Source organism: Sphaerodactylus townsendi, unplaced genomic scaffold (genome assembly GCF_021028975.2).
Source record: "Sphaerodactylus townsendi isolate TG3544 unplaced genomic scaffold, MPM_Stown_v2.3 scaffold_19, whole genome shotgun sequence".
NCBI classification, from domain to species: Eukaryota; Metazoa; Chordata; class Lepidosauria; order Squamata; family Sphaerodactylidae; genus Sphaerodactylus; species Sphaerodactylus townsendi.
Window position 1 is genome coordinate 2,486,143 of NW_025950352.1, and position 19,370 is coordinate 2,505,512.

A 19,370-nucleotide genomic window follows, 5' to 3' on the forward strand; every position below is an offset into this window, starting at 1 on the left:
ACATACACTGGGAGGGCTGGAGATCGCACGTTGTGTTCAAATTTCCGAGCCCGCTTGAGCCCAGCAACCTCGGACTTCTCCCTCACCTTCCCCTTCCTCCGGGCTTAGGGTTGGTGGGTTGCTGTTTCTGCGAAATAGTGTGGTTGCTACTTTGTATCCAGAGGGAGCTGGCTTTGATGGCCAGGCAGACGGCGCTGTTGTGAACAGAACTGTGGCCCGAACTGTCACAGGTGTAGCATGTACCCACAATAACTGGCACAGTTGTGACATGTACCCAACAGGAGGCAAGGTGTGTGGAAACAGTATGGGAAACCTGGCGCGTCGATGTAACGCACGTTGTGAAAAATTTCAAAGCAATCGGTCCAGTAGTTTGGGAGATTACCTGTCAAAGAAAACGCACTGATAGATTTTTATATCTCTCTCGTCAGTGGTGGCCCGAACCTTTGGCACTCTCCAGATCATTGTGGACTCCAGATTCCACTCAGCCCCAATTGGCTGGCTGGGCTGATGGGAATTCAGAACCAATAACATTCTGATCAAGTGCCAAAATTAAAGGTTCGCCAATTAATGGATATAGATAAATTATGTTTTCTGTACACAAAACAAACACATTTTACTACAGTTTTACATCTCACAATGTCTCTCCATTCCCAAATCTTCTCCGGCTGGGGAGAGGGAGGGGTCGACTTCCAACATGTCTTACTTACCCCGTGGGATGTTCAGTAGACTTCTTCTCTCTTGGCAGGTATGACTCTCTGACCGGAGTCCCTTCGCACCAGCGGGCGCTGGCTTTTGAGAAAGGGAGCGTGCTCTTCAATATTGGGGCTCTGCACACGCAGATTGGCGCGCGTCAGGATCGGACCGCCCTGCAGGGGGTGGAGTGCGCCATCGATGCGTTCCAGAAGGCAGCAGGTATGACGGCCATTCTGGGAGGACGGGGGGGTGGCGAAATAAATACAATGCAATCATATATGTAGTAGTAGTAGTAGTCGTCTTTATTTACGGTCAGTGACCAAATACTCATGGATGTATATACAACCTGCATTTTGTTGCTTCGATTTAGTCAGATTTATCTCCCAAATACAGCATTACCCCTATCATTGCTGATGCTGCTTTGGTGGAGTCCACTATATAACCGCAGTTTTTTTTTTTTTTTGGGTTGTCAACAATGTCCCCAGCAAAGCACCATAAAGCAAACAGAGACTTTGTTGAAGAAGTTCGAGGAAAGATATTAACAAGGCTTAGTGGATAGCTCCATGGGAATGTCAACTCAATGCACGGCAGCTGTGAAAAAGGCAAACTCTATGCTGGGGATCATTAGGAAAGGAATTGAGAATAAAACTGCAAGGATTATCATGCCCTTATATAAAGCCGTGGAGTCAGCGACCGCACTTGGAGTCCATGTGTTCAGTTCTGGTCGGCGACATCTCAAAGTCTCGATATCAAGAGATAGAAAAAGAAGTGCAGAGAAGGGCAACTAGAGGAATGGATTGAGGGACTGGAGCACCTTCCCTATGAGAGAGGCTGCGCAGCGTTTGGGGCTCCTTTAGTTTGGAGAGGAGGCTCAGGGGGGATAAGTGATTGGAAGCCCATAAAATTATGCATGGGGTAGAAAAAATGCTGACAGAGAGAATTTCTCTCTCTTTCCTCACAATACCAGAACCAGGGGCATGCTATTACTGGAAAATGCTGGGGGAAGAATTAGGACTAATCAAAGGAAACACCCTTCACGCTAACGTGTGAGATTGGTGTTTGGAATATGCTGCCACAGAGGAGGTGGTGATAGGCCACTCACCCGGATAGCTTTAAAAGAGCTGAACAGATTGATGGAGGAGAAGTCAATTTATGGCTACCAATCTTGATCCTTCTTGATCTGAGGTGCAATTGCCTTAACAGACCAGGTAAGATTCGGGGCAACAGCCGAGAGGCCATTGGCGCTCACATCCTACATGTATGAGAGCTCCCAAAGGCACCTGGTGGAGCCACTTTCGCGCAGCATAGCAGGAGCTGGACCAGATGGATCTTGGTCTCGATCCAGCTGGCTTGTTCTACATGTTCTTGAAATGAAGCCTATCTGTGGCTCCCCAATCTTGATCCTCCTTGATCTGAGATTGCAAATGCCTTAGCAGACCAGGTGCTCAGGAGCAGCAGCAGCAGAAGGCCATTGCTTTCACCTCCTGCAGGTGAGCTCCCAAAGGCACCTGGTGGGCCACTGCGAGTAGCAGAGAGCTGAACTAGATGGACTCTGGTCTGATCCAGCTGGCTTGTTCTTATGTTCTTATGTTCTAAGGCAGTTCAGTGGCAGTAAAATGCACCAAAATAACAGAACTGACTAGCTATCTTATAAACTGGAGTCCAAACAGACTTTTTATTGCACAGAGCCTGGTAACTAAAATTAAAAACAAGTCACACTAAAACCCAGATTGAGTGTCCTTTCAGTAGGAACACCTCCAGTGTATAACACTTAAACAGTCAGGAATGGTTACATCTACAAGGCTACATGAGAACGTAGCTGGGGCTCCAGTGTGGTGAAGCCCCTAGCAGACACCTCGATCCGGCCTGCTGCCTCATCCCATCTCTCTTGCAGGAGCCTTCAACTATCTGAAAGAGAAAGACTTCCTCCAACCAGCTTCAGCCTGGAGCACATACAGCGAGCACGGCCTCCTTGAACATGCTGGTGCGGCTGATGATCGCCCAAGTGCAGGAGTGCGTCTTCGAGAAAGTCCTCCTCCTCCGGGCCCAGAGCGACTTCCTCACCTGCCTGCAGTTGGCGCAGGAAGCAGCCAGGGTAACGTGTGCACCGATGGGGGCGGGAGCCAGAAGCAGAGTCACACCGAGCGGGCGGGGAAAGCTTGAAGAAGAAGAGTAGTTTGGATTTATACCCTACCTTTCTCTCCTGTAAGGAGACTGAAGGTGGCTTACAAGCTCCTTTCCCTTCCTCTCCCCATAACAGACATCCTGTGAGGTAGGTGGGGCTGAGAGAGCTCAGAAGAACTATAACTAGTCCAAGGTCACCCAGCAGGAACGTAGGAGTGTGGAATCACATCTGGTTCACCAGATAAGCCTCTGCCGCTTAGGTGGACAAACCTGGTTCTCCAGATTAGAATCCACCTGCTTTTAACCACAACACCACGCCGGCCCCCGTTGCTCTGGCGCTGTTGAAACGAAACCAGCATGGGCCTGCTTCCTGTGGCACTGTCCGTGATGCCAGAAATGGCTCATCTGCGTTCTCAATCTCCATGAGCCTTTGGGCCAACATCTCTTTCCGTTAACAGAAGAAGAAGAGTTTGGATTTATATCCCCCCTTCCTCTCCTGCAGGAGACTCAAAGGGGCTTACAGTCTCCTTGCCCTTCCCCACACAATAAACAAACACCCTGTGAAGGGTGGAGGTATTGAGAGAGAGAGGCTCCTAAGAACTGTGATCAGCCCAAGGTCACCCAGCTGGCGTGTGTGAGGTGGATGCACAGGCTAATCTGGAATTTTGATAAATCCTCCACAGCTCAGGCGGCAGAGCTGGGAATCAAACCCGGTTCCTCCAGATTAGATACACGAGCTCTTAACCTCCTACGCCACTACAGCCCTTTTCTTTCTTTGTTTTCTGCAGGTGGATGAAGTTTACTCTTTGGTGTACCAGACCATGACCCAGCCCCACGTGAAGGACTACGTCCCCTTCTCGTGGACCACCATGGTGCCATCAATTGCCGTCAGCGTTTCAGCATTTCTGCTGCCTCTGCTCGTACTCTACTACACTTCGCCATCGCCCTCTCGCGACTGTTCAAGCTGAGTATTGCAGCACGCCAAGCCGGCAGAGTCGGGCTTTCTGCTCTGTGGTTTTGGTATCTGCAGTTGTTCCTGAATCGAGCCCCGAATCAGGACCGAGTGAAAAGGCTCTCCTGGGGCTGGGGCAGTTGGAGCAATTGGTTGTGAAGGTCAACAGGTATATTAGTCGGCTTTCATCAGCCGAATCATTACTAGTGTGCTGTGTGGAGCCTGAAGTTGTATGGTCATTCTAGCAGCATTTTCCCGACGCCGCTTAGCCTGCATCTGTGGCTGGCATCTTCAGAGGATCACAGATGCAGGCGAAACGTGAGGAGAGAATGCTGCTAGAACACGGCCATGCAGCCCGGAAACCACATCACCCCAGTCAACAGGTATATTTGTACATGATCCAGTTAATAATGAGCAGAGTGTAGCTTTGTGCGCCTCTTTATGATAGGAACAGTTATCTAGCTAAAGACCAGCCTTTTTTACCTCAGAAATCATTAAACATAAGAGCAAGAGAGAAATAGACTATATACATAAACATTAAACTTAAAGTAAAGGAGAGAAATAGACTATATACATAAACAAAGTAAGACTTAGGTATAGATACATTCATACCAAGTCTCGAATAAGACAAAAGGTACTTATATTAATTTTGCTCCCAAAGATGCTTATGTCTTATTTTCAGGGGATGTCTTATTTTTTCTGTGTTCTGTTCGTCGGGCATGCTTCCAAACAAAAACTTTGCTACGTCTTACTTTCGGGGGATGCCTTCTATTTTGCACTTCAGCAAAACCCTCTACTACGTCTTATTTTCAGGGGATGTCTTATATTCGGGGAAACGGATTTGGTTGCAATATCAAGCATAGTTTGTAGTACAACTTTTAGTCGGAGGCTGTTTTACCTGGCTTGTGATTTGATATTCCACCTTTCTTCCCGTGTGATTGGTGTTTGGAATATGCTGCCACCAAGGAGGTTTTTTTCCGCGGTTGGTGTTTAATATTATTGTGAGGTAGGATAGGCCCTCCATCTGGATAAAGTTTTTTGTGCCAGGAAGATTTATGGAGGAGAAATTAGATCTATGGCTCCCAATCTTGATCCTCCTTGATCTCAGATTGCTAATGCCTTAGCAGTGCTCGGGAGCAGCAGCAGCAGCAGAAGGCCATTGCTTTCACATCCTGCACGTGAGCTCCCAAAGGCACCTGGTGGGCCACTGCAGTAGCAGAGTCGTGGAATGCCTTTAGCAGTGCTTCGGGATAGCAGCAGAAGGCCATTATTATCCTGGGTATCGGAGCTCAGGCATTTGAGTAATATCGCGTATAGAGGTTGAATGGAGTTCTGGTCTGATCCAGCAGGCTAGTTCTTATGTTCCCACTGGGGGCCCCAAGTCACTTCAACGTTCCCCCTTCCTCCGTTTTCTCCTCATAACCACTTTGTGTGGGGTAGGTTAAGCTGAGAGTATTTAAGAACATAAGAACTAGCCTGCTGGATCAGACCAGAGTCCATCTAGTCCAGCTCTCTGCCACTCGCAGTGGCCCACCAGGTGCCTTTGGGAGATCACGTGCAGGAGGTGAAAGCAATGGCCTTCTGCGGCTGCTGCTCCTGAGCACCTGGTCTGCTAAGGCATTTGCAATCTGAGATCAAGGCAGATCAAGACTGGTAGCCATAGATCGACTTCTCCTCCATAAATCTGTCCAAGCCCCTTTTAAAGCTATCCAGGTCCGGGTGAGTGGGCCATCCCACCACCTCCTCCTGGCTGGCATACATTCCCAAAACACCAATCACACGCGTTAAGTGCAGAAGAAGTGTTTCCTATTGCCAGTCCTAATCCTTCCCCTGTAGCTTTATTTTTCAAAGGATGCCCCCCCCTGGTGCTAGTTTTGTGAGAAAGAGAGAAAAAAATCCTCTCTGTCAACATTTTCTAACCCGTGCATAATTTTATAGACTTCAATCATATCCCCCCTCAGATGTCTCCTCTCCAAACTATTTGGCTGTCCCAAGGTCACCCGGCGACCTTCCCGGACCTCTTAAGAACATAAGAACATAAGAACAAGCCAGCTGGATCAACAGACCAGAGTCCATCTAGTCCAGCTCTCTGCTACTGTGAAATGGCCCACCAGGTGCCTTTAGGGGAGCCTTCACATGCAGGATGTGAACGCGACATACTAGTCTTCTGGGCGGCTGTTGCTCCCCGATCATCACCTGGTCTGCTAAGGGCATTTGCAATCTCAGATCAAAGAGGATCAAGATTGGTAGCCATAAATCAACTTATCCTCCATAAATCTGTCCAAGCCCCTTTTAAAGCTAAGCCCCTTTTAAAGCTATGTCCCCTTTTAAAGCTAAGCCCCTTTTAAAGCTATGTCCCCTTTTAAAGCTAAGCCCCTTTTAACGCATTATAAGTCTCAAAAAAAACGTGCAGCTTTTTTACAAAGTTGAGCCACGGGGAAAGGACAGAAGAGTTGGAGGATCATTTGTGCACAGTTGATATCCACTTGGGCTCAGCTGCTCTTCCTTGCCTGAACAAATTAGTTCAGTCAGCACCTATTAGCCAGAGGTGCTAGTGGAACCTCTTTGTTGCAAGGAAGTCTACCTTGAGGGCATAGCTGCACAGGAAAGCTGGGGATCTCATTCCTCCCTAGAAACGTCCGGCCGGCTGCTGTGAAAAGCAGGGTGCTGCAATTGTTTGCACTGATTCAACCCTGATTAAGTTCTTGGGGCGGAAGCTGCAACCGAAAGTTACCGATGCTGTTTCCAAACTGGTTCTAAATCTACTTCCAGGATGTGTGTTGGGTGATAATAACTGGTGCAGTGACCCAGGCAGTGTCTGACTGTCTGATATATGTGACAACACCCCCCCACAAACACACACTACCACTCAACAAGCCTTTTGCTGGCTTAGCAAGCTGTGAATGTACTCTTTGTACCAGACAGTAATGTGTCCCCCCCACCCCCTCACCCCCTGGCTGGTATGTGCTGAGACATCCAAGTCCCCTGGTGCCAGTTCAAAGCCAGCGCTGTGCCCGTTTGCCCTTAACGGTTGATTGCAGAGGGTTCTGTTTGTGGAGCAGAGAGGAAGTCTCTGCAGCCCTCTAGGAGTCAGGAGCCCCGTCTCTATGGCTTCTTGCCTCTTCCTTTTGTTTACAGCAGCTGTAATCCCAGAGTTCACCCTGGCTTAAGAAGATGAACTTAATCTTAGACTGTGAATGCTAAAAAATACACGTGAGAGTTTCTTTGTCTCTTTGAGGATAATAAGATTCTCCTGGCCAGCTGGGAAAGCGAGGAGAGCAGGAGCAAGGAGGAGTTTGGGATTATATATCCCCCTACTTTCTCCTGCAGGAGACTCCAAAGGCTGGACAATTTCTTGCCCCTTCCCCTCACAACAACAAACACACCCTGTGGAGGTAGAGTGGGATTGAGAGAGGGAGGCTCGGCGAAGCTGTGAGACTACAGCCCCAAAGGTCACCCAGCTGGTGTGTGTGTGTGGGAGTATAGACAGGCTAATGTGAATTCCCCAGATAAGCCTCCACAGCTCAGGCGGCAGAGCTGGGAATCAAACCCAGTTCCTCCAGATTAGATACACGAGCTCTTAACCTCCTACGCCACTGCTGCTCCTGTTTGCTTTAAGCTCTGGCCCGATGAACTCTGAATTCCAGTTGATCTTTAGTAGAGAGGCTGCGATGGAACCATTTTGTCTTCCATTTCCTCATCCAACTCGAGTGGCAATTACCTGTCAGAATTAATGATGTGAAAGTGGAGGGTGTGTAATTTACCTTAAGCCAGAGGTCTCTGGCTTGAAGCCAGGGATGTGTTTCTAGTCGACGACCCGTGCTTCCTCGGCTGTGCTTGGCCACCTTCTGTCCCTTCTCTTGAGTAAGCCTCTACTTGATGTGTTTTGTGCAGCTGCATCTGACGTGGATCTCCCAGACCACGAGAAAGCCCTCCTGCAGTTCCACGTCAGCGTGCCGGAGGGGCCAGCTCTCTGCCAGCTCCTACAAGATTCAGAGGAGCGAAGAAAGCTGGGTACGTTCTCTGCTGGGGCCTCTCTGCTGTAAAAGCCAAGTGGGAATTGGGGGAGAGTTCTTACTGTGCGTGTAAGCAATATTTAGTCTTTCCGTGGTAGAGGCCTTGCAGAGTGGGAAAGGCATTACCCATTACTGGGTAAGTTCCCTGCTAAGGGCTCTGTGCCATATAGTAAAAAGCCAAGCGGGAATTGGGGAGAGTTCTTACTGTGCATGCAGGCAGTGGAAGCATTATCGATGGCCTACTTAGGGACAAGGGGTACCCCTTGTCCCCGGTCCTCGGGAGCGCCATCACTTTGGTCAATGGGGGGGGTGCAAAATCACCCCATCGTGACCTGGTGAAGCCCTGGGTTGTCTCATTGTTGTCGCGTGCCTCGACCCCATCCGAGGCACGCAAAAAATGACAAGGCAGCAGGACTTCCTGTTGCCTCCAAGCACCCTCAACTCTCGCCCTGATTCCCTGGACTCCCCCCTCTTCAGAAGAGACTGCAGGCTGCCAGCTGGGAGACCCAGCCAGCAGGAGAGTCTGGGGGGGGAGAGTGGAGCACTCTAGACCTTGCCCATGTCCATGCAAGTATGCCAGTGACATGGGCAAAGGGCTGGGAGGGCAGGGGGTTCAGCCTGGGGGCATCAGGGGTGGAGCTAGGGTGGTGGTGGGTGGAGCCTGGGGGGCATCCTGGAGACAATTTGTCTCCTGGCGCCATTTGCCCCTGGTACGCTTCTGCATGCAGGCAACATTTTTGTCTTTCCGTGGTAGAGGCCTTGCAGAGCGACAGAAGCATTGCTGATAGCCACATTCATGCTCCAATTCACTGCTGCCCACCTGCAAACCCTTTCAGATAAGAAACGGCAGGTTGAATCGTGTGGACCTTTCTTCTGTTGAAGGTGTTTTCCCATAGCAGAAGAAACTTTCCACAGCAAAAAAGGGAGGCTATTTTCTCCAGAGGAATGTAGAAGAAGAGGAGTTTGGATTTATACCCCACCTTCCTCTCCTGTAAGGAGACGCAAGGTGGCTTACAAGCTCCTTTCCCTTCCTTTCCCCACAACAGTGACAAGTCTAAATGTATTAATAGTATTATAAATACATTCTTATACACGAATAGAATAGCACTGGAATCAAGTTCATTCATAAATCCCCCAGACAGGAGACCATTCATCACTGATATGACCTGAATCCTAGTAGGTACCCCATGTGAATGATTCCGTATGAAAACTGGCCAAGCATTGCTACTTTGATGACAAATCATAACAGTATGAACGCAAAATAATATATACACTGAGGAAGATTGTTCTTCAGCAGCTCTACAAGCCCAGCGCCAACGCGTTCTGCTACAGGCCGGGCCAGCTCTGGCAAAGGTGTGTGTGTGATTGCAAAGTTTGTTCTAGCGGCCCTGCCATTAAGGCCATATTGAACCCCAATGTTCTTCCAGCCGCTTTGGAAAGGGAGGCTTCATTCTTCTCCAACACGTCTAATTTACGATCTTCTTCTGGCGGTTGGGGTCCCATTACGCCTACTTGATTTATCTACACCATCACAAACTGACTTTTGAAACACTGCCTCTACCTATGAATGAATTCTGTCTCCCTATCTGTGGGATTTGCTAAATGAACTTGTTTCCAGTGCTATTCTATTCCTGTAGTAAAAGGACCCTGTGTTCTGCGGCTCTCTCAGATGTTAAGTGAACTACCTGATTGGAGTCCATCAGCCCCTGCCAGCATGGCCAATTGGCCAAGCTGACAGGGGCTGATGGGAATTGTAGTTCATGAACATCTGGAGAGCCGCAGGTTGCAGACCCCTGCTGTATAAGAATGTATTTATAATACTATTAATACGTTTAGACTTGTCATTCATGCTATCAATCAGTTTGTTGTACTTCCCTGTTTTGGGCGAGTGTTTTTCTGGAGGTAGCTTATCCAGTTTCCGTGTTTTCCTTTTCTCCCCCTCGCCTTTCGTTTTCCTCTCCTCACTAGCCCAAAGTCACCAGATAAGCCTCCACAGCTCAAGTGGCAGAGCAGGGACTCAAACCCGGTTTCCCAGATTGGAGGGGAACCTCAGGTGGCACGCAGAGCTCCTCAATTGCACTCTCGCTTCTTTCCACAGGGAAGGCGCATCTCAAAAAGGCCATCATGAGGCACGAGGAAGCGATGCGGCTGCACAGCCTCTGCAAGATCCTGAGGAAGATGGACATTCTGCAGGAGGTGCTCTGCTTCACCCACAAGCGCTCACTCAGCAAGTACGCGGAGATCGAATTTCAATTTAGAGAGGACTTCTTCGGCAACCGTGGATCGTTTCGATGTCCACAACGTAGCCTTGAGCAGAGGGAGGGCCACGGGCTCAGCTGCCTGGCTCCACTTTAACTGAGCCAGTCTTCATTTGATTGTCTGAGGTAGGGGTGGCCAACCTCTGGTGCTCCAGATCCCATCAGCTCCTGTCAGCATGGCCAATTAGCCCTGCTGGCAGGGGCTGATGGGAATTGTAGTCCATGAGCATCTGGAGCACCATAGGTTGGCCATGCCTGGTTGGCCAATTGGCCGTGCTGGCAGGGGCTGATGGGAATTGTAGTCCATGAGCATCTGGAGCACCCATAGGTTGGCCATGCCTGGTTGGCCAATTGGCCATGCTGGCAGGGGCTGATGGGAATTGTAGTCCATGAGCATCTGGAGCACCATAGGTTGGCCATGCCTGGCTGTGGTGGCCAATTGGCCATGCTGGCAGGGGCTGATGGGAATTGTAGTCCATGAGCATCTGGAGCACCAGAGGTTGGCCATGCCTGGTTGGCCAATTGGCCCGTGCAAGGGGCAGGGGCTGATGTGGGAATTGTAGTCCATGAGGCATCTGGAGTACCATAGGTTGGCCATGGGCGCCTGGTTAGCCAATTAGCCCCAAGCTTTGGCCGAGGGGCTGATGGGAATTGTAGTCCATGGAGCATCCTGGAGCACCATATTGGCTATTGGCTACGCCCGCTGGCCAACGGGTACAGCTGGCAGGGGCTGGGATGGGAATTGTGAGTCCATGAGCATCTGGAGCACCATAGGTTGGCCATGCCTGGTTGGCCAATTGGCCCTGCTGGCAGGGGCTGATGGGAATTGTAGTCCATGAGCATCTGGAGCACCATGGGTTGGCCAGGTTGGCTGCCTGCTTGGCGCATACACTACGCTGGCAGGGGCTGAAGGGTGTAGTCCATGGCAGGCATCTAAAGCACCATAGCTTGGCCATGCCTGGTTGGCCAATTGGCCATGCTGGCAGGGGCTGATGGGAATTGTAGTCCATGAGCATCTGGAGCACCATAGGCTGGCCATGTCTGGTTGGCCAATTGGCCATGCTGGCAGGGGCTAATGGGAATTGTAGTCCACGAGCATCTGGAGCACCATAGGTTGGCCATGCCTGGTCGGCCAAATGGCCATGCTGGCAGGGGCTGATGGGAATTGTAGTCCATGAACATCTGAGCACCATAGGTTGGCCACCCCTGGGCTGAGGCTTTCACAGCTGGAATCAACTGGCTGTTATGGGTTTCCCGATATGTGTGGCCAGTTTTTGCTTCCAATGTTTTCCCTGCGCCTATGGCTGGTATCTTCAGAGGCCTGTGACACGTTAATCCAGGTTCGGTTGCTAATCAGTTTTAACTCCAAATTCTAGTTAGATTCCAATCTAGTTGCACCACAGAGACCAATAAGATTTTCAGGGAATGACCGTTTGGCATATCTGACCATCACAAGCTTCTACCCCGAAATCTTTCTGGTCCTTAAAGTACTACTAGACTTAAATCCAGCTTTTCTGCTGCAAACCAACATGGCTGTCCTCTGAAATGATCCAAATTGTAATGTAACACACAGGGATAGTACCATGACATGTTTCTGAAGATGTCAGCCATAGATGGCAAGCTAATTTGGTTCCCCAGATAAGCCTCCACAGCTCAAGTGAAGCTGCCCGAGGAGAGAAAGAAACGTCCTGCTCCTTCAGGATTAGAGTGCACCAGCTCTTTAACCACTGCATGCATGCTGGAGCTAACAAGTAGACACAATAGCAGCCCCACAGCCACACAGCCCAGGAAATAAACACACACACCCCAAATACCCATAATTAAAACAAATTTTAAAAATGCCCGTTGTGGGTTTTCCTGGCTCGCAAGGCTGCGTGGTCTGGTAGTTTTGCTCCTGACGTTTTTCCCGCATCTGTAGCTGGTCTTACTGTGACATGACTTGGAAGATGTTGGCCCCAGATGGGAGCAAAACATTAAGAAGAAGAAGAGTTTGGATTTATATCCCCCCTTTCTCTCCTGCAGGAGACTCAAAGGGGCTGACAATCTCCTTGCCCTTCCCCCCTCACAACAAACACCCCTGTATGAGGTAGGTGTGGGCTGAGAGAGCTCCGATGAAGCTGTGAGCCCTAGCCCAAGGTCACCCAGCTGGCGCAAGTGGGAGTGCTCCAGGCCCTAATCTGAAATTCCCCAGATAAGCCTCCCACAGCTCAGGCGGCAGAGCCGGGAATCAAAACCCGTTCCTCCAGATTAGATGAGATGAGCTCTTTCTAACCTCCCTCATGTACCACTGCTGCAAAAAAACTACCAGACCACGCCACACGCCCAGTGAAACCTATAGCAATGCCAGCTGATTCTGGCCGCGGAATGCTCTCAACACCTGAAATCAGGTGCGCATAGAACCACAATTTCCTTTTTGCCCACTCGCAGCCTGAACTGCAAGGCATTGGAAGCAACATCTCTCTCTGCTGCAGTTGTGGGAAAGCTTTAACATTTGTCTCCCGTCCCCCCCATTCCTCTTCCAGCCAAAACGCAACAGAGGCCAGAGGTCAAGTCCCCCAACTTCTCCAAAGTGAAGATCGTGGACATCTTCCACAGACTGGTAATGTGATCAAGATAAGCTTGGTGAGGAAATAGCGACTACTCACATGCGTCACAGCAGGCCAGATGAGTGAGAATTCATTTGAACACAATAAACTCTGGAAGCTGTTCGAGGTCCCAAGCAGAGGTGGGATCCAGCAGGGCTCTCACAGGTTCTCTTGCGAGTAGGTTACCGCCATTATTTGTGTGTGCCGAGAGGGGTTACTAATGGGTGATTTTAAGCCACGTGGTTTTGCCTCAGTGGCGCCAGTGACGCCTCTCAGCAGTAGCGCCAGTAGAACTTGAAGCAGGCTAGCAGGAGGTGCAGCAGTACGCATCGTGGCAAGCCTCGCTCATGCCTTCGCGGCGCTGACATTTCCTTCCTAAGGACTTCCGGCGCGAGGCTGCTTTCATACCTCTGCCATAGCCGCCCCGCATTATGGCACCTCCCGCACTCCCCAGAATGCCGCCCGCCCCGGCCGTACCCCCCCCAGCCCCATTGGCACTTCGCGCCACAGTTTGAATCTCACCACCATGGGAACCTGTTACTAAAATTTTTGGATCCCACCACTGGTCCCAACCCCAGAGGGGCTGCCCTAAATTGATGGAGAGTTTTAGGGAAAGTTGGCAGGTTTTTCTGCTGTAATGCAAGGCTGCGGTGGTTCTTCTAGAACAAAAACCCTTGTCATTGGTACCGGAGAGGTGCGCTATATGGCGGTTCACTGTGTGTTGTTCTTGCTGTAAGTAATGCCGGGCATTGCGCCAAGCCTCCATTTCCTGGAATGCCCTCTCTGCTTTTTCAAGGGCCCGCTGTCCGTGTTCTCGGCTAAGAACAGGTGGCACCCGCTGCGGGCCGTTCATCTGGCCCGAGGGAGAAAGCGGCTTCAGGTTCTACACCGGCGAGATCTCCCTCCGCCCTCATCGCTGGGCTAGTCGCCGCTGGGAAGTTGCTGCGAAATGGCCGTAGGGCAGATCTCGGCCTCGTGAAGAGTCCGGGTCTGGTTTGTTCTAAACCCCACAGAGTCGGGCTCTCTGCGCCACAATTCAATTCTGCTCAATGGTTCCTTTTTAGGAAGCTGGCCTGAAAGAGGGGGACTACATCATCTCCGTCGGCGGCAAGGATTGTAAGTGGGCCAAACACGCGGAGGTGGTGCAGCTGCTGAAGGTGATCGGGGAAGAGGGGGTGGATGTCAGTGTGATCACACTGCAGCCCCCACGGGACGTCCCAAAGCTGGAAGTCTACTTTATAAGGCGGGTGGATGAGGCCCCTTTAAGCAGTGGCCAAAGGGAAGCCCCCCAGTGCCTGCAAAGCATTAGCAAGAAGAGTTTGGATTTATACCCCCCCGCCTCTCCAAGGAGACTCAGGGGTGACTTATTAAGCTCCTTTCCTTCCTCCCCACAACAACAGACATCTTGTGAGAAGAAGAGGAAGAAGAAGAGTTTGGATTTATATCCCCCCCCTCTCCTGCAGGAGACGCTTAGGAGACCTGATACAATCTCCCCTTTGCCCTTCCCCCCTCACCACAGAACACCCTGCTTCTTGAGGTGGAGTGCGGGCTGAGAGCCTCGGTGAAGCTGCTTGATGACTCAGCCCAAGGTCACCCAGCTGGCGTGTGTGGGAGTGTACAGGCTAATCTGAATTCCCCTAGGACAAGCTCTCCACGAGCTCTGCCGCAGAGCTGCTGGGAATCAAACCTGGTTCCTCCAGATTAGATTACCACGGTGCTCTTAAGCTCCTACGCCACTGCTGCCCTGCTGAGGTAGGTTCTGAGAGGACTGTGACTAGCTACAATACAAAGACGCATTGCATCAACCGCTTATATATTTGTGCATTTAGGCACAAACAACAATAAGTCGCGCGTAAACAGTGAAGTTCAGTTCAACACAAACTGTGCAAAATTCACAGCGTTACAGCTTACAACGGTTCCAATTGCAGAATTCACTTATAATGACTCCGATACGTCTCAGTGATGTCCTCTTAAATCTTTAATTGCGACGAGATTCCGTATCCATAATTCTCAATGGGACAGAGCATATGGTTCTTAGAGACTCCAGATCAGAAGCAGGCTTGCAGTGCGCTGCATTTACGATACGATCGTCAACGCTGAGTTACTTTACATTCACCGAATGATAGACGGACTGGTCTACGTCCAATCCGAATGCTTAGAATGAACGGATTGCGCTATTTTGCGCTATTGAGAAAAAAAAACAGCCATACCCCTTAGATCATTCAGATGTAAAGTAACTCAGCTGCTAGGGAAAATGGGTTGGACGTGATCGTAGAAATGAAAGCACTGAAGCCAGTACGATGGTCTCTCGGCATGTCCCTTCCGACATCGAAGTAGGCGACCCAGAGTTCGACTTCAGTCGTACGGGCGAGTCGTGGATACCTCAACTCGAAGTCCTTCCTGTTCCTCTGCACAGCAGCTGACTCGTGGTTCTCCGAATAGCCGAAGCTCAGGAGGGCGGGACCACCTCCCTGGGCGCTTAAGCTGCGTCCGATTGGTTGCTTGAGTCCCCCGGGTTTCTGTGCATGCCTAAAGCTTTTATGCCGCCAGCGAAGGTGTTCTCCCTTCATACGGGCTGAAATGGGCGGCCACTTAGCTGTGATTGGCTACATGGTAGAGTCGAAAGTGACGGTAGATTCCGCGACTCGATGCGGCGGCTTCCTGCCTCGAAAGCAACCCGAAGTCCTGGCCAGTCGACTCTAACTCCCCCAGTAGAGTCCAGAAATTCAATGGCAAAGAGAGAGGTGAGTCGAAATGTAGACATCGAGTCCGGACGCCACAGCCTGTGCGGAGAAACTTCGGGTCGGACTCAAGTCAATCTAAGGTCGACTCCGACAATGCGGAAGGGCCCTAAGAACCATATGCTCTGTCCCATTGAGAATTATGGATATGGAATCTCGTCACAATTAAAGATTTAAGAGGACATCGTTGAGACGTATCAGAGGCGTTATAAAGCGCGGCGGTATGAATGCCAAAAATTGGAATTCCATATGCTAAGTTGTATCGTTAAGAATTTTGCACAGCTCTTGTGTTGCACTGAACTTCAATTGCTTAATCTTTTATTGTTATTTTGTTATGCAACAAATATATAAGCGTCTGATGCAAACACGCCTTTGCATTGTAGAAGTTGGTACTAACGCTGCATCCTGAGCCTTTTGGGGGTAGAGGCTACGGCTCTTACCAAATCGGAATGAAATGAAATTTGAATAAATAACAAATACCTAGGTGGCCAATTATTGGAAATCTAGAGCAGTGGTAGGCGAACCTTTTGAAATCCAGATTGTTATGGACCATGGACAATTACTTTGTTACAGCTCTGCCAGCATGGGCCAATTTGGCCATGCTGGCGAGTAGCTGATGGGAATTAGAACCATAACATCTGGAGCGCCAAAGGTTCGCCACCACGGATCTATAGAGTGATTAGGACTGTGACTAGCCCAAGGTCACCCAGCAGGAATGCAGGAGTGCGGAAACACATCTAGTTCAGCTTTCTGCCAAGAGGGAAAGAGGTTTCTTAGTAGCCTGTTTATTTACTTCACTTATACCTCACTTCTCTGCTCAGTGGGGATCCAGATCAGCTCCTATACTCTGTTTTATCCTCACAAGAACCCTGTAGGGTGGGCTAGGCTGAGAGTGTGTGATTAGCCCAAGCAAGTCACCCAGCAATCTTCCACAGCAGAACACAGGTTCGAATCTGGGTGTCCTGGGGCCTAGTTTGGCTGCTTCACAATACTGACTGTTGCTTTCATCCTCCACTTTGGATCTCATAGAATCATAAGAGTTGGAAGAGACCCCGAGGGCCATCAAGTCCAATCCACCTGCCATGCAGGAACACACAATCAAAGCACTCCCGACATATGTTAATCCAGCCTCTGTTTAAAAACCTCCAAAGAAGGAGACTCCACCACACTCCAAGGCTGTGAATTCCACTATCGAACAGCCCTGCCGGTCAGGAAGTTTTTTTCCTGAAGTTTAGGTGGAATCTCTTGCCCTTCACCTTGAACCCATTACTCCGTGTCTAGTCTCTGGAGCAGCAGAAAACAAGCTTGCTCCCTCCCCAACATGACATCCCTTCAAATATCTAAACAGGGCTAGTAGTGGCGTAGTGGCTAAGAGCAGTGGCTAAGAGCAGGTGCACTCTGACCTGGGAGTGAACGCGGGTTTGATTCCCCAGCTCTGCCGCTTGAGTGCTGTGGAGGCTTATCCGGGGAATTCAGATTAGCCTGTGCACTCCCCACACATGCCAGCTGGGTGACCTTGGGAGGCTAGTCACAGCCGAGCTCTCTCAGCCCCACCCACCCTCACCCGGGTGTTTTTGTTGTGAGCGGGGAAGGGCAAGGAGATTGTCAGCCCCTTGAGTCTCCTGCAGGAGAGAAAGGGGGATATAAACCCAAACTTCTTCTTCTTCTTTCAACCTTCTCTTCTTTGACTAAACATCCCCAGCCTCCCTAAGTCTCCTCCTTTGTGGGGCATGTGGATTCCAGACAGCTTTTGACCATGTTGCCATTGCCCTCCCTCTGTACCCGTTCCAGCTTGTCAATCTCCTTCTTGAATTGTTGTGCCCAGAACTACACAACACAGTCTCCTCACGCAACGTTTCTGTCTCTTCCTGGCAGGTGGACAAGAAGCTGTCGGCGATGTCTTCGGGCACCCCCAGCCCGCTGAAGGGCAACAAGGAGAACCAGCGGAAGAGCTTGCTGCCGCGAGACAAGGGGCCCAGCACCCTCCTCCTGGGCTGGGGCCGGAAGAGCAAAGCGCCAGCACCTTTGAACTCCTTCACTTCTGTGGGAGACAACTTAACAGGCTCTGTTGGATTACGCCGTCTGGGCCCTGCTGGCAGACGCCGGGGGGCCTTGGCAGCCCCGGCCGAATAAGTACTCAGCGGAGGACTCGCGAACCCACAAACTGAAGGGGCTGGTGGGCGGCCTCCCAGCAGCGTCTGAGACTTCCTGGAACGAGAGTTCTAGGTGTTTAATAGCTGACACCACGGATGCCGAACGGAGACTCGAAATCCCTGATGCTGTGGGGAAAGCAGGAGAGGACACTACTGCCGAGCGGCTGGAATCTGGACACTTAGCTAGAAAGAAACGTGGACCTCGATCTCGCAGGTCGCATTAAACGAAGGACGATCGACGCCAGCAGATTATAGCTGGTCCTTTCTCTCGAGGCTGTTTCCCTCTGCCGAAAGCCGCCTGCCTTGCCGCCGCACGAAGCGAAGGGGTAAGCAATAAAAGAGCCGTGGCCGCTTGAGGCGATGTAAGGGCAGGGAAGGTTTGTGGCAAACGTGGCAAACGAAGTCCCAGGCTCTTTTGGGGGGGGGGGGCTTTGAGAAGCGGGAAGATTTCAGGCAGTTCAGAGATAGGAGTGGGCAGCCTGGAAAAAGTGCCTAAGAGATGTGAGCCTGGCTGGGGGAAGTCTGTCCAAAGGAGTGGGGGAGGGCAGGCGAACTGCTTGCTGCATTTTTCTCGGAGATGCCAGGGTTTGAACCTGGAGCCTGGTGCATGCCGAGCAAAAGCTGTACCTCTGAGCTATGGCCCCTCCCCTCACACCTCTGCAGGGTGCGTCCTGTGTCGATTTCTTTTTTCAAAGCTGTGATTTAAAATGCAGTTTCTCTCCCAACTGAACTCTACATTGGAAGGGGTGTTTGGTTTGGAAATCCAGAATCGTGGCAACGAGGGGTTTATTTTTGGGGGGGGGGGGGTTGTCCATGCTTTGCCTATAGCATTAATTTGAACTGGTGTGCAACCTCTTTTCGATACCTTGGAGCCGTGATGTAGCAATAAAGAGTGCCTCAGAGCATGCACGGAGTGTTGCATTCTCTCTCCACTGATTGGATGGGTTCCAGTGTTGAAAAGAAGGAATAAGACGACAGCATCAGATGAAGGTGATCTTGCTTACTTCACTTCGCAGGGGGCCTTTTAGAAGAAGAGTTTGGATTTATACCCCACCTTCCTCTCTTGTAAGGAGTCTCAGAGTATCTTACAAGCTCCTTTCCCTTCCTCTCCCCACAACAGACATCCTTGTGATGCAGGTGGGGTTGAGAGAGTCCATCATTCATTTTGGAGGTGTGGGAAATCAAGCCCAGTTCTCCAGATTAGAGTCCACCTGCTCTTAACCAGGAGGGAATTTAGCCTGCACGTCCAAACAAGCCAGTTGCACCTCAGTGACTATCAAAAGGGGCTGTAAAGAAAACAGCAACGACTGGAATGTATCTGTGTTGATCTATAGCAGGGGTAGGGAACCTGCGGCTTGAGAGCCGCATGCGGCTCTTCTGCCCTTGCACTGCAGCTCCACAAGCTGAGCCGCTGGTTCCCATCTCTTGCCCGCCTCTGCAGGCAGCAGGTGTGGGTGGGCTATCTCGAACTCGCCTGGAAGCGGTCGCTGGGCTTTCATGCCAAGGGCTTCTCTCAGCTTCGTGCTCCCTGATTGAGAGCTGGGCGAAGGCTCGTGGTTACCGGCGCAGGCCGAGCCATCGGGTCTCTATCTCTTGCCCACTTGCAGGTAGCAGGGTCGACGCGATCCATGCATTTCCTCAGAATGAAGCTGAGATAAAAGGTTAAAAAACCCACATATATACACAGTGTGTTATCTTTTATTTTTAAATAACAACAACTACTTTGTGGCTCCAAGTGTTTTTTTTCCCATGGAAAACGGGTCCAAATGGCTCTTTGAGTGTTAAAGGTTCCCTACCCCTGATCTATAGTGTAGCCTCATTTGGAATAATGTCTTCTGGCCGCTGTTT

General features: G+C 50.5%; 1 protein-coding gene across 1 annotated transcript in view; it reads left to right on the forward strand.

The window, feature by feature from the left end:
• Positions 1 to 18,427, forward strand: part of LOC125425150 (rhophilin-1-like) — a 41,283-nt gene extending 22,856 nt beyond the window's left edge. Inside the window, 11 exon segments of the mRNA XM_048482694.1 lie at positions 746 to 912; positions 2,588 to 2,634; positions 2,636 to 2,788; positions 3,606 to 3,774; positions 5,483 to 5,488; positions 7,664 to 7,783; positions 9,884 to 10,087; positions 12,566 to 12,642; positions 13,425 to 13,583; positions 13,693 to 13,839; positions 17,236 to 18,427. Of these exon segments, the coding sequence (XP_048338651.1) occupies positions 746 to 912; positions 2,588 to 2,634; positions 2,636 to 2,788; positions 3,606 to 3,774; positions 5,483 to 5,488; positions 7,664 to 7,783; positions 9,884 to 10,087; positions 12,566 to 12,642; positions 13,425 to 13,583; positions 13,693 to 13,839; positions 17,236 to 17,502 (1,516 nt within the window). The 3' untranslated portion in view covers positions 17,503 to 18,427.
• The last annotated feature ends 943 nt before the right edge of the window (positions 18,428 to 19,370 follow it).